The 15,108-nt window shown below is 37.5% G+C and overlaps 1 protein-coding gene across 1 annotated transcript in view; it reads right to left on the bottom strand.

Moving 5' to 3' along the window:
• The window catches only part of MYBPC3 (myosin binding protein C3), a 65,441-nt gene extending 50,810 nt beyond the window's left edge, over positions 1 to 14,631 (bottom strand). The window contains exons 1-5 of the mRNA XM_068945708.1: positions 14,358 to 14,631; positions 4,486 to 4,752; positions 1,741 to 1,836; positions 1,396 to 1,482; positions 1,097 to 1,245 (exon numbers count right to left, since the gene is read on the bottom strand). Coding sequence (XP_068801809.1) covers positions 1,097 to 1,245; positions 1,396 to 1,482; positions 1,741 to 1,836; positions 4,486 to 4,752; positions 14,358 to 14,502 — 744 coding nt within the window. The 5' untranslated portion in view covers positions 14,503 to 14,631. The remainder of the gene's footprint in view (positions 1 to 1,096; positions 1,246 to 1,395; positions 1,483 to 1,740; positions 1,837 to 4,485; positions 4,753 to 14,357) is intronic.
• Between the last annotated feature and the right edge of the window lie 477 nt (positions 14,632 to 15,108).

Genomic DNA, 15,108 nt, shown 5'->3' with positions numbered 1-15,108 from the left:
GTCTTCCAGAGGATAAAATGTCACATGAGCAAACGGGGCTGGGGTGCTGGGCTCTGGGATCACGCACACATTGCCACAGCTGTCACATATAGTAACTGCATGTACATTGCAAACAGGAAGAAAGTTTTTGTTAAACATACGGTTGCTGCCCAAAGTAAATGCAGGAAATTCAAAAATTAAGCAAAAAAGAGTGGCTTATTTGCAGATGAGCAGGTCTGTTGTATTCCATCCAGCAGAGGGTAGTAGTGCTTCGTACACCACACATGATGGGACGTCATGGCACAGACTCTATTTGTGTTCCTGTCGTGTGTATCCTTGAACACATTTCTGGCAGAAATGGATTTTATTGAGCTAATTAGAAGTAGTATAGCCAATGGAAGAAAACAGTAAATTCCAACATTGATAGCTGGATGTTTGATCCATGTAAAAAGAAGATAGATCCTACTTAGATGTCGTCAGATTGATTGTTTTCTCTTAAATATGACCAGTAAGGTAGAGAGAAAGGTAGAGGGAATCCTGCGGTAGATAATAATGGATTAAACTGCAAAAAAAGGTATGTTTACTCCTTATACTTTTTAGACGAGATTAGAATTTGGCTTATACACTGAAGTACAGAAGTCTATATTCTTCTAGCTTTTAAATTGTTCCTATTTTTCTGGGCTACGATCAATCAATATATTTAGTAGATCACTTTTTGCTTTATAAATCTGGAGGGTTTTTCTATATGTTTATTTGGTTCTCCCTGGCTGAATTTCTGTTCTGTTTTCATTAGAAATGAAAACCTATCTTTCTGGTATGTCACTCAGTACAGCTATCAAATTTTTCTTTGTTCTCTTTTCCAGATTAAGTACATGTAACCTCCCCCCTTCCCAGTCCTCCAAACCCTTTCTCATTTCATCATAGATAAGGTGTGCAACAATGTATGGAGCGCTTGTCTCTTGTCTGTATCTTCAAAACAGAGAGTTTTATCCATGAATATAGCATTGTGTATAGCTTTGGGTACTTTTATATTAAAACATTCCTATGTTATTTTGTATTTTCCCCAGATTAAAAGTTAGTATCTAGAAGACTGAAAACCTTCCTTTGCCAATTATACCTTGTTGTTTCGGTCGTAATTGTCATGCAGTTGGAGGTGTTTCCCCACTTTGCTTGCCAGGTCCATCCACTTTCCTTTGAACCATTTCACTGAAGGTTTCTTCAGTAGGCTCTCACCTGCCACTTTGGCAGTGAATGTGATATTTCCACCTTGAAAGGGAAGTAGGTTAAAATGAGACTGAATAGTGTTTAATGTATCTGTTAGATCACTTATTGTCATTCTGTACCTGGAAAGCTGAACATAGAGCCAAGTAACAGGTGAAGTTTACAAACATCTCTTGAATCAGGATGTGCACTCACCGACAGTAACTTCTCCATCCTGGGGTCGTGTCACAAAGAGCCCTATAGGGTCCAGAGGCTCTTCTGGTTGAGGCCCAGCAGACTGAACTGGAATAAACATTAGAATTATTAGTTACAACTTTCTGCATCACCTTCTGTTATAGCCTGTATTGTAAGCATGTTAAGTCATTGCAAAAGATCTCTCAGTGTGTTTCTTTTGTTTCTGAGATTTCTTATTCTTCTGTGATTCACTAGTGGTCTTCTTTCAGCTACCGTTTCCCCCTCATTTAATGTAAGGATTCCCTGTTCCTACTCTTCCTTTTTATTAACGAACCAGACCTTATCACAGCATTAGTTCTTTATTACCTTCTATATTTTGGCTACTTTCTACCGATGGAGCAGGCGACTCTGAGGCAGCTGGAGCAGGAGCAGCTTCAGCAGGAGGGACTATCTCAGTCTTTTCTGTGAATGAATGTAAATGAAGGTTAGAGAAATCTGTGTTTCCAGTTTCTCTCTGAAGAAATTATGCAAAGAAACACCCTCTTATAAATATTGTGAAATGCACAGGAATTATGTTATGGTTTCCTAGAACTTAGAAGATGGCCTGGAAGAAGAGGCCTACTGACAGCTGGATGACAAGGCTCTTCCTTTGGCTGAGCTTGGAAAGAACTGATGCCTGTTTTTTTAAATACTGTAGTCTTGATATGTAGAAACTTGTAGGCTGCTAAGTAACGCTTATTAGCTGTTGACCTCAGTGGTCTAAATAGAAAAAGCAAATAAAAAAGATGCATTTATGATTTTTCTAAACAGTTTGCTTATTCATGAGAGTTTGTTTAACTCTACTGTTGGAAGATATTCTTTCAAGTGCTATTGCTGTGTGCAGTTTGGGAAAAGTTGTAAACACAATTAGTAATCAGTGTAGAAAAAACATTTTTAAAATCCCTCTGTTATTTCCTCCTCCAGCTCCTGGAGGTTTATGCCTTCAGTTAAATCATGGCCACACAGACAAATTTATTAGTCACAAAAGAGAGGGTAGAAATGTATGAAAAGGGAGTCAGAGTGAGCAACTGGGGCAGATGGAGGGAGAATCTCTGGAAACATATCAGTTGCTGAAAGAAAGTTTGGGTTTTTTTTCCACAGGTAGCAGAGCCACTTCAAAAGAGCCTTGTCTGAGCTCCCTCCCCCCCTGCCCCGACAAGTCGCACGCACAGCTTCCAGCTATTCCTCAGCTATTTGTCATATCTTTCCACCAGAGATTTCTGGCCTTATTATGCCATATCCTGGATCATTTATTTGAGTCGTTCCTTTGTAACAAAGAGAGGTGGCCGTGTCTGAGCAGGTGAGGAGACCATTTTTGTGATGATAAAGAGCTGAAATGGTTATCATTTTTGAAAAAAATATTGGATAATTCAGTCACTCTTAACAATGTAGTGGGGTCTGAAAAACATGACAGTATCTGTACAAATAAGTGGTTCCCTCATTCTCAGAAAGTTTATGTCTAACTTTTTTAACAAATTGTATCTATGTCTTAAGAGGAAACGTCATTTAAGGTTTTTTTTTGTTTTAATACTTAAGTATCAAATTAGAAGGTATCCCTTTGGATCTTATCCAAACAAATTTCAACTCAATTTTTGTTTGAAAGAATTAAACGTTATTCTAACTGTGGAGCTAGCATAAGTGCTCACATAACTTGGGTGCATAGCTGTTTGGAAAAGCTTATTCTGAAGCATCAATATATAATGTATACAGGAGAATTATCTATACTTTGGCATACTGATACCGCTATGATCAAAGCGTCGTTTTCAGAAGTGTATTGCTTTGAGGCAATGATCACACTTCCATATTCAATAACTCTGCTATTTGTAGGCTGGCTACATGTGACGAGCTATACTTGGAACTAACCTGAAAGACAATGAGGACGATATAACTAGGATAATATGGACCTGTTTATTTTCTGGATGAGAAAGCCAGTAAAAACATACTTTATATGCTCTGGAAACTATCACAATTGAAGTGGAAATTTGAAGTGCTAATGGCAAAGCCTTCTGTAGTCCAAAGACAGCCATATTAGGATTGCCCTTTAGTTAGTAATTTGCTATGCACTGTTTTTTCATCTAGAGCAGGATATCTTGTCTCCTGAGAATTTATTCCTATTACATATTCATGAATATCTTTTCAACTGACCAGAAGATCTCGCTGAAGTCATGCTACAGTTGCCAAAACATGCAGTGATGGCAATGGAGAGGAGGTGATATAAACAGTCTGAGGTTAAGGCCTGTGACCACAATATAAAGGGAAAATATCAAAAATTAAATACCAAAGGAACTTAATGGGGACTAAAAATTTTGGAGAAAAAAGAGGGATTGGGAAAGTCAAACTGTTTCAAAAATCAGTGATTTCATCTGTCTTCAGTGCCTGCAGACATTTTCCATAAAATATTATTGCAGGAGTAGCAATTACATAGAGAGTTTGACTCTTTATGTTCTTCCCAGGAGAAACCTGAGGAAGTTTTTTCCCTTTCTACCTCACTGGTTTTTTAGTGCATACAGAAGTAAAAATAGTAGCTGATAAACAAACAGTGCAAAGGTTACTCTTTGTGCTCGAGACCTTCTTAAGTATGAGCTTTTATTAGCAGGTAATTTTGAGACACTTTGTGGGAACATAGGAACTCCTTAAACACCGTTACAGTGTAACTTGGATAATATTGTCATTTTTTTCAATTTTATATTTAAAGAAAATAATCTTAGGTTAATTCAGGTTAGGTTAGATTTGGTTTGCTTTGGTTTGCTTTGCTTTTCAACTCCTCCTATGGTTACAGAGGAAAGCTGGAGACATGAGCTGAGATTTCCTCTGTGATCTTCACTGTATGGACTTCTGTCATCTGGAACAGAAAGTCTTATCCACAGTAAATGCATTCACCAGCTTAATATTTGTGAGGATCTTTCAGAAACCTTACTACAACTTCAAAACATTTGGCAAAACAGTCATATTGCTGGTGGAGAAATCCTACAATTTTAAGTTAGGCTAATATCCATGGGCCTTACTCATGAATTTAGAGCAACTAGGATTGGAAATACTGAGGAAATTAAAATTGTTTAGGAAACACTGTACCTGGTTCTTTGACCTTGAGTTCAAATTTGACTTTGGAACTTCCAGCTATTACAGCATATGTCACATCATCTTCTTTTCCAACATTATTGATGGTCAGTGAATGCTTATTTCCTTCTGCCTTGATGACATATTTCTCACTTTGAGTAATTTCCGTGCCAGCTCGCTGCCACTTCACCTTGATGCCAGCCTTTTCTGTCTCCGCTTCAAACACAGCTGTGCTTCCGGCTGTCAGCTCTGTTGTCTTTGGCTTCTTGGTAAATGCAGAAACTAAAAAAAAAAAAAAGAGAGAGTGCTCTAAAATCTGTTTTGCAATTGTGGCATATCTGTCGTAGTCAGTGGTTGTGGCTGCAACAGCTGTCTCTTTTTTCTCCCACCTGCTCATGCAAGATACAAATTACAACACTTTCCACAGAGAAGTTGTGGAATTGTCTTTGTACTTGCTGAGTTCTGCCTCTAATTGAGATGTCATATGTTCTCCATATTTTCATGAAATAAAATGGAATGTATTGAAAACAGATTGCACTTTCCATCTTCCCCTTTCTTTCCCCCAATGAGCTCTGATTTTTTCTGAGTGAACGTAGTGATCTATGACAAGATGATATGATATGTATTGTTATATATAAAGCTCTTTGCGTTCATTTCTATTTGGAAAGAGGAGTCTCTTAATTCTGTCCTAACAGTTGCATAATACCACTATTAAACAGATACAACATTGCATTGCAAGGTAACTTAGTTTAATAAGGCAATGAAGTGTCCTTGCATGTGTGGATGTCTGTGTACTTGTATTTAGTCTTGAATTACATAATCCTTTGGGAGTGAAAGACTGTACATATACATGTCATTATTGATTAAGACCTGCATCGGCAAAGATGTTTAGGTACCATTTACTGATACCAGTGGGAATCAGTGAGGAGCCTAGATAGTGATATGGCACTTAGATACCTTTGAAGGCCTGAACCTAAGCTCTACATCATTCACTATGGTGGAAGTCATTATGGTGGTCTGTTTTGAGAAGAAATCAAGCATCCATACTTAACTCATACTCATACTCAAGCATCACCTAAACTACTGTTTAATGAAAAGAGAAGCTCAATGAGACTTTTCTTTGATCTCAGAGAATACAATCTTGGTTATTTGGTTTAAATTAAAAAAAAAAAAAGTGTTGCTAATTTAATAGTTCCAAAAGTACTTAAGCTTGGAATTCAAAGTTTTCTGTCAAAACACCTAGAAATTTTGGATTATATATGATTTCCTGGTTAATTTTTGATGTTTGAGTTTTGAAGGAAAAAAATCTCAAAGTAGCATTTTCTATGTTGAATATTTGGTTTAATATGTGATGACACTAACTTGAAGTCTCTTTGGAGATTATTCTCTGCTTACTTAGGGGAAGGTTTTTTCTCTGCTTACTTAGAGGAAGGTTTTTTTTTTTTTTTTGGTAGGAAATGGAAGAATTTCCATAATGCAATAAATCAGTGGCCTCTGATCTGTTCAGGATCTGTTTCTCCAATAAGACTGCAGTTAGTGCAGTAGCCTGAGTCCTAATATGCTACAATAAATTAGTGGTTCATCTGTAGCCCTTCTGTTTTGGCTGGTCAAGGCTTTTGCGGAAAGAGAAGCATGTTTTTATGATGGCCCTTTTAATTTTATTCCAGCTAAAATAATATCCAGTGTTGTTTGCATTCAAATGTTCAGTTCGGTATTAAAAGCTATATGTACTTGCCTACATAGTATTCTACAACAACTAGTTTTCTAATTAGTTACAAGATGGATCAAAATATTTCCCCTATGTGTTAAGAAGCACTTGGGCTACTGATGAGAATTAATTAAATGATTAAGGTACAGGATGAAGAAGTGTAAAGCTTCTGTTTTGACTCATATATAATCAAAGTAGCACAATAGATGGGAATGCGGAAAGCAAGCCATGTATCCTGATTTTGGCCCACTGGTATCCTACTCTTTCTCAGGATCAAGTTTTACTGAGATAACTTATTTTACCAAGTTCTTTACTCTATCTTTATTTAGATTTTTAAACCATATTTTGAAGTAATTTTTCCATTTTGTGTTCATATTTTGGCCTTAATGACATTTGTTATATTTTTGCTAATTGCCAGAAATGATGTTCATGTTTATTATTAACATTCTGATTCATACACTGAATATTTTTTGTGAATCATTATGACATCTTTTTGTTAACTTTCCTCTTCATAACCATACTTTTATAAAATAACAATAATCCCATCACAGTTAATTATTTCTGTCACATCATTTGCAAATTATCTGTGTCTCTTCTACTTGGGCAGCAACAGTAGCTCCTCTAAACACAAGAACAATGGTTGTAATTAGCTGTACACTTTGGATGCTGCTTTTTAAAAATGAGGAGAATATGATACGGAAATATTCTAAAAGAAGTGTTTTATATTAATGTTCAGACAGGTGCTTTAGTATAAATTTAGTATGAATTTAGTATGAATGTTATATGACTAATAATGCCATCTGTCCATTGCACAAAATCTGTATTCCTGCACCATCTCCTCAGATTGCCTAACTTAAATGACATCAGTGGAGTTATACCTGCAAATATTTTGCCTAATGTCCTTTGGACAGTAATGATAATACAGTACATGTTGTCTGCATTATTTTGCAGAGGATTCAAAGCTGCTTAAACAGCAATGAGTTAGAAATGACTTACAAATATTTTTAGAATTTAGTATATATTGTATTTTGCCACACTTTGTTGTACAAAAAAGCCTAAGACAGGTTTTCTCTCCCCACACCATTTTATATATTTGATGAGAGAAGAAAGCTGGTTTGCACCTCGGCCTATAATAGGCTTAACTGAGCTCATTTTGTAGTCTTCTGCAAGCTTTTCTTCCATATTTGGATATAAGTGTCTGAATTCTCCTCTGGGAGTGAAATGTCCCTGCATGCTTTTGTTTGAGTTTCTTCTACCCTCACGCCTGATATCCAAAGTGGTATAATTGTTTCTGAACAGAGTATTTTCTTCTCAGATGCCTATTATCAGTTGCACATCCTCTGATGCAGTACTGTACCACAGTTAATACCACAGCTTGATACTTTGATGCAGGGTATCATGAATAATTGCACAAGAGTTATTGTAGACAGGAACTTTCGTGGCTAGAATTCAAAAAACATTTAAAGGTGGCTAGACTGTCACACAGTGGGGAGCCAGGTCATTTTGCAGCCCACTCCTGAATTATCTACCAGCTGGCTCCTCTCCCTTTAGCTGTAGAGATAAAGCAGCAAACAGGCATATTTTTGTCTCTTGAGTGTTATCATCATCACTCTTCTATTTAATCACAAGAGAATCCATAAATAAATTAATTACTTAACAGCAATGTGGCCTGTGAATGTTCCAGCCTACAAATGGCACTGTTTCAAGACATGCATACTTGGAAGTAACTCTGTGATCTGCTGCACACCCTGCAAAGCGATTAGGTTTCTTTCATTTACTTTAGATGACTCAACAAAAACAGATTGTTGGCCAGAACTAAATTCACAGTGAGAAATCTCCACCACCGCATCATATTTCTGGCTTTTGGGAAATACAGATTCATATGCGGGAGTTTAAAAGTAAGTCTCTCCATCTTTTTTTTTTTTTTTTCTTCTCTCTCTCTCTTTCCTGGCGAAGAGACTCCTTTCAGCTCCCACTTGAAATGATTGTGAATACTTCAACTAAAGCATAAAATTGGACAAGTCCAAAAGCTTCCATAGCAAATAAGGCCTGCAAGAACAGTTCCTGAGAACCCACTTTCTCACAGGTGAAGGAGATTTTAAGAATCATTTTCCTGCGCTTGTTGTTCAGAGTCAGTGGAGGACAATGTCCAAAGCTGTGGCTCTCTGTATATCCATCTGTATTCCCTTTCATCCTCCACTGTTCATATTTACAAAGAAAAAATCAGGGATGTGTAACAGGAGACTTAAGCAGAAATTACTTTGTTGCAGAAGAGAGGTTGCTGAGTGAAGAGAATCCCATCATTCTTCCTTCGGGGTGAAACAATAGGCTCATTAACAGGAGAAAGAGAAGTGAGAGAAAATACATAACTCTCTGTTCCCAGTCTCTTCTCCTTCAGTGTAGCTGCTACTTTAAGTATATCCAGATTCACCAACTGATTTTTATTTTCATGCACTCAGTCACACCAGTCTAATGCAGCTATTTCCCCATCGGGAATGTCCCTAAACACCACCACTCAAAACTTCTTGTCCATCCTGAGAGCCTTACTTTTGCCTGCTTCTGTCAGAAACACATTCCCCATTTGGAAGTCTCTCTCATGTCAACATTTGTTTTCCACCCAGATATAACCCTCAGAGTTCCAGATATCCATCCTATATTCAAAATACTGTTGGACTCTACTGCCACCGTCAGTGTGGAAAACCCAACTGTTATGCCTCTCATGTGATGTTATAGAGTGTCTTATACCTCTTAGGCGCTGACAGATCTTGGGCAGTATCACATGTACAGCTGAACTCTGGGCAAATGTGCTTTTAGGAGCCACTGCGTTGAGGCACCAGATGACCAAGTGGCCCATGTCCTCTGTCCCCTTTTCGTTAATGTTCTACTTTCCCTTCAGTCCTAAGCCATGCTGCCCAAGGGGAGAAAGAGGTGACATTATTACTAATATACTGTAGCAAAGGCACATATGAGCTACCAGTGCTGTTGATGACAGGAATTATTGCAAAGGATGGGAGTGATAAGAGCTGGGGAGACTTGGAACTGCTGTGGGGAGTTCGTATGGGAAGAGAGGAGGGACATAGAGGTAGTGAAAGTAAATGGGGCTAAAGCCGCTTTGGGGGTGGCTTTAGCTGCTCATTTTTCAGCACTCACTTGTCATATCCCAGGCTACCCTAATCACTTCTGGCTTCCATCGTAAAAAGAACTTCATATAATCTCTGAAAAATGCAAAACACCACATTTCTACCCCAGGCAGAACAGGAAGCTGAAAGCATGTGGTCTGAAATAGTCTTGCAGAAAATGTGTCTGTGCCTCATGCTGCTGCTGCTACCAGTACTTGTATGCCGCCATCCTTTCAAGAGCATTGTAATAACTGGAGATGGTTCTGTGCACATCCTGTTATGTTTGTTACATAAGTTACAGCTTCATTAATTATCAAAAAATGCCCTCACTAGTTGGAGCTCTGTGGGCAGATTGCCTTTTAATAACAATTCATTAATAGGACTTTCAATCATGAGGCTGAAGAAATACAAAATACATATGCTTTTGGCCATATCAAACTAGAATTAAACCAATTAGGTTCCAAAAACAGTTTTCCTAACTTTTCTCCTAAGCAAAATCATGAAATTAGTATTCTGCATTCCTACCACTGCCATCTGTTAAATTTCCCTACTAAATTTTCATGCTTTCATGCTTTTTCATATTCATTTCCATGCTTTCTCCCTTATTTTGTGACCTGCTCTGAAGCAACCGCCTTCTAATATCCACCAATCTAATTTATTATTCTCCTCCAAAACTTCCTCATGCTTTCCTGTGCAGAGATGTGGAAAAGGGCTAAGCTACTCCCCAGGCACTAGCCGTTGTAGGGATCATTGTTTTCTTTGCTCTCTCATTGAGCTGGCTGTATCGATTTACTGGGCTCTATGGTATGTGTGTTTTGAGGCAGGCACTGTCTTTTTGTTGTCTTTGTGTGTCTTAGGAGTATCAAATAGCTCCTAAGTAGCTACTAAGTACTGTTGTGTCCCTAATAAGAATAAAAGTTAGTTTTAAAAGCTAGAAGACACATTCCTATTTGATGATTGTTTAGGAAAAAAAAAAGGAAAAAAATCTATATGAAATAATGTTTAAATAACTGGAATAATTTTAATTGCTAGCCATTTTCTCTAAATAAATTGGCTTGTTAAGAATCACAAGCATGAGATGGAAACTTTACCCTACAATCACTGAATTTCAAAGTATATGTGATGTATCTGAAAACAAAGTGAGGAAGAAGTGTGGATTCCACAGGAGTGATTTTCATTAGAGTGATAGAGGAGAACCATTCTGTTGGTTTTTTTTTTGATTTCATGTTGCTTTTCAGAGCGGTGGCTCCGACTTCAGCGCTTCATCATTACTTGGCTTATTGTGACTGGAGGAGAGGGATATATGCACTTTTATAGAATGCGTGTTAGAATAAGGCTTTGAGATGATGCTTCTGCTTTTCTGAAATAAAAAATGCTAAAGATGTAATTTTTTTATGAGAACGTCGTGTATTTGGTTGGATGCTCAGGCTAGAAACTGCAGCAGAATTTGCAATGAGTATAATTTGAAAAACACAGAAAGTTAATGTTTTCTCCTACAGAGCTGAGTTGGCTTACTGCACATTCAGTGTATTTGGTAGTGAAATGTGTACATGGCCAACATATTGAGTTAATATTAAAAAAAGAGCTGTTAGCTTTTGAACTTATTTAATTTGTTAAGGCTTCACGTTGAAAATTTATTTTTACATTAGTACTTATTCTTGGCATCTAGTTTTCCTTTTATACCATTTACTTTTCCACTGAGTTAAAAGCCAAACTGTGGATAAGCAGATCAGTAATGGAGCTTGTAAATTCCTTGCTCAGGAACTATATAAAGATGCTATGCATTCCTTAATCAGGAGCTAAGTGGCTTCTTGCAATTACAAGCTTAATCATTCCTTGATCCAAAAGCTATTGAGCTACTCAATCTTATCATTCTTTGCCTACTTCAGCAGCTGAGATTGTAAATTCCTGTAACATGAGCAACAGGCGAGGAATAGCTTCACTAACCAGAGTCACCCAACTCTCTATTTGTCCATCATACTTTCTGTAGAATGGGGATGATAATGTTTGGCTTGTTTTAAACCTTGAATTACAGAAAATGAAAATATATCTATATGTATTATTATTTATTTTTGTATTACTGTAGTGCATGGAAGTTCTTTACATTATTGTGCTCGATGCTTACGAATGTAAAATGAGGAGCTTCTATTCAAACTAAAATTCTACATCCCTTTCATTATTATGCAATATTGCTTCTTATGGAATACCAGTAGGGCTGTGCACTTACAGCCAGGTTATTTATAAACCTTTGATAAAATTTCCTAACCTGAACTGCAAAATATAGACTTCTCAGTGTATAAAAAAGATGAACAAAAATGGACTGATTTTCAGAGAATATGACTAATACCAGGCTTCAGCTTTTTCCAGATTTAGTAATGCCCACATTTTCCATTAAGTTGTGTTTATGTACTAAATTTGATGTTTAAAAGGTCAGCTGTTTCCTCTTACTGTCACAAAATATTATTACGGAAATGGTTGAGATCTTTTAACCTTTTTTGTCTTTTTCACAACAAAAAACAGATCAGCCTTTGAACAGAGACCAACTATGAAAAGTTTAAATGAGAGAGATAAAAGAACAAAAAGTTTCTGCAACTGAATTCTGCAAAAAGTGATGTTTTTCAACGTTTGATAGTTTGTTCTGAAACTGAATTGCTGCTGATGTTCTAAATGCTGTTACTGTTGAGGAGTGTATAGATATTCTGGAAAGCCACTCCAATTCTTCTGGTATGCTGTAAAGAAATAGGACAGTGCCTCATCCTGAAGTATTTGAGTTGGACAATTTGTAATAAAAGAATGTCTGTTGGGAAATCTATTTCACGGCTTTAGTTTAAACGTTTACAGACTTTTTTTTTCTTTTTTTCTTTCTTTCTTTTTTTTTTCTTTTTTACGTAGTGAACAGGTTGTTAAAAGAGCAGATGTGATAGAATATTTCTGATTATTCTCTGGCTTGAAGCATTTTCCCTTACGTATACACTGGATGCCCTAATTCCAGTAATACACCCTAGAGATCCTCATAGAGTGTTATAACTATGTGATATGCAAAAGCCAGGAATCACGATTTGTCCAAGAAGGAACTGCTAGATGCTTATTCAGCCCTCCTGAGATCACACACAACATTATCCTGTCTTGACATGGTTTGAACTATATAAACAACTTGAAGTAGAAAACCAAAGGGATTAATATCTCTTGGGAGAATACAAAGATCCGCTCTAGAAGTTATGGGGCATGTGACTGGTTCTGTCTCAGTCAGAGTGGGTAATAAGAGCTTTTCCTCCCCCTGCTGTGATCATCACAATGTTTGGGCTCGTTTGTTCACAAGAATTGAGTAGGACTAGTGATATTAGATGCCTGTCAGATTTCTTCTCTTTGGAGAAGTAAGCTGGAATAATAAGGTCCATTTTTCTTCATCGTTAACTAGCAAAGGTGGGCAACTTCACAGTCAGAGAAGCCCATCCTGAGAGGTGCAAAATGTTAATATGAAGTTTTTAATCTATACAAAAGGAATTTACAAATGCAAAAACTGACTGCTTTATCAAAGGCAGTTAAACCATTAAAAATCAGAAGTAACAATGCCTAGGAGATTACACTGTCAAATTTCAGCTACTCAATCTTTTTGCCATCATTGGCAATCGCAAACATTTGATCTTTCAAGAAATCTCAAACATCATGTGATTTTAAAAATATAATACATTTATGGATATCTTGTATTTTGTGATTGGTGAACCTTTACAGCTCATATTTTCAAGGTTTTCTCTACAGTCCCGAGGTCTGGTATATACTTATTTTTTACATAAGATTGCACTTTCATCTGATCCCAGAAACTGCAGCTCTAAGAACATCAAATGTTGTGATAGTTGTGTAGAAACTGAAGAACTGATGACACCACTGTCGCTTCAGAGTTTTAGTATAGAAGGACATAGAGAGTCTTGTTGAAATGAGCCATGCTTTAATGCTTTGCAGTTCTTAATGAGCGACATGGTTTGGATTTGTGATCTGTCTCTGGCAGCGTCTGATTCCAAATATTTGGCCAAAATGAAAGATCTTCCTAACAAATACAGGCTCTTTTGTTGTGGCAGGCACAGCAGATTTTCCCCTTGACCAGCATAACAGGGGATCAATGGCTGTTCAGTCTTTTGCAAAGTACAAAAAGGCCTACATTAATAAGTATCAACAGCTATTACTGACTAACCCTGGAAAGTGTGTGCTGTAAAAAAACCGTGCATCTCGTACTGTACATTCTGATATTAGTGATTCTGAGTATACGCTGGCATCAATGAAATGAAAGTCTGGCTCTAAAAGTGAAGAATCCCAGATTTAGTACAGTTTCCTCCATCACTGTATACTGTATTTGCATTTTTCAAACAATCATAACTTTACCTTTCAATATCTTTTTTTCAAACTTAATTGTGGGCATGGAGCGCTCCGGAGCCATCTTTCTCTATCCACACACATGTTCTGCAGGTAAACTCTCCCTAGCTGTGCTTCCCACTGTCTCTTCTTCCTCCTTCTCAGACACACAGTGTCCTTGCACCCCATCTTATACTTTCTAGACCTCCTCTTTTTTCCTGTGTATGCATCTCCTTAGTTCTTAATTTTAAAGAGAGTAAGTTCTGAACCAGCTGCCGTGAGCTTTAATTTTCGTAGAGATTTCACTACCAAAAAATACAATCAAAGGTTGCTACTGATACTTTCTGGCAGGTATCATGAAAAAAACCCCAGGAGATATTTATACCGCCCAAAAGGCCCAAGAGAGAGACTATAGGCTTCTTTCACAGCCCTGAAGGTGACTGGGAGAGGAGGTGAGAAACGGAAAAAATCGGAGAATTCAATATGTTTCACCTCTATCCTCCCCCCTCATCCAAAGTCTCTGGAGATAATTTTGTGACTGAGGGTTGCCAAATGAGTTACTGATTTCTCTACAAGATTACCCGACATCTCGGTTTTAATAAGTTTATAAAATATTGTTTCTGTTCTCTCTCTATTATTTTGTTATTGAGGCATCTCATTTCTCTAGCATACAAAAACTAGCCCAAAATTTTTCTGTCAGTTGTGATCCTTACCTGTTTTCTTTACAGGCTCTGGCATCTTCACTTTGTTTCTGCTGAAGCTCCCAGTTGTATCTAGAAAGCAGGATCTGAGCTGAATAGGAATGAGACTGCAAGGCTTTTGGGACCCCCTAAAGAAACACTGAGTGGAAGCCCCCATCCTGCTCCTCCCCCTTGATTCCCCACTGTTGTCAGCTACGGCACCTTATCAACACCAGGACACACTTGACAGACTACATCAGCCAGGATAAATATAGCAAGTTCCAGGAGCCAGAGAGCTCACACTGCTCAAGACTGGCTACCACTGATCTATTGGTACAAACCGGAGGACAATCTGATGCTGCACATGCATACAATGCTTTTTCTGTCCTCACATATATATAATTCATTAAGAATTCCTACACTGCCCGTGTTTATAGCACATTTTATAAACTGGATTTGGCAATTATATGTCCTGTATGCTGGTTCTATACTAACTGTGTGTGTTTGCTTGCATACTTGCTGCTGTTTCAGGCTCTGTTATTGTTATAATCGAGTCAGACCTGAATGGCTCCTCAGAAAGCTTTTTTCTTGTTTTTTTTTTTTTTTCTCTTCTACTGAAGACTCTGTAGAACTAAATGTGAGCCTTTGGGAAGGAACTTACTTTTTCAGAGACACTTGTACATTACTGACATTTGCAGTCACAACTGGAAAGCATGACACTACTTAAATAGTTTCAGTCATCCCTCCCCATCCACCCACTTGTTCTGCAGCATAAATCTCGTGA

Source organism: Struthio camelus, chromosome 5 (genome assembly GCF_040807025.1).
Source record: "Struthio camelus isolate bStrCam1 chromosome 5, bStrCam1.hap1, whole genome shotgun sequence".
NCBI classification, from domain to species: Eukaryota; Metazoa; Chordata; class Aves; order Struthioniformes; family Struthionidae; genus Struthio; species Struthio camelus.
The sequence above is the reverse complement of the archived record's forward strand: the minus strand, read 5'-3'. Positions and strand labels throughout refer to the sequence as shown.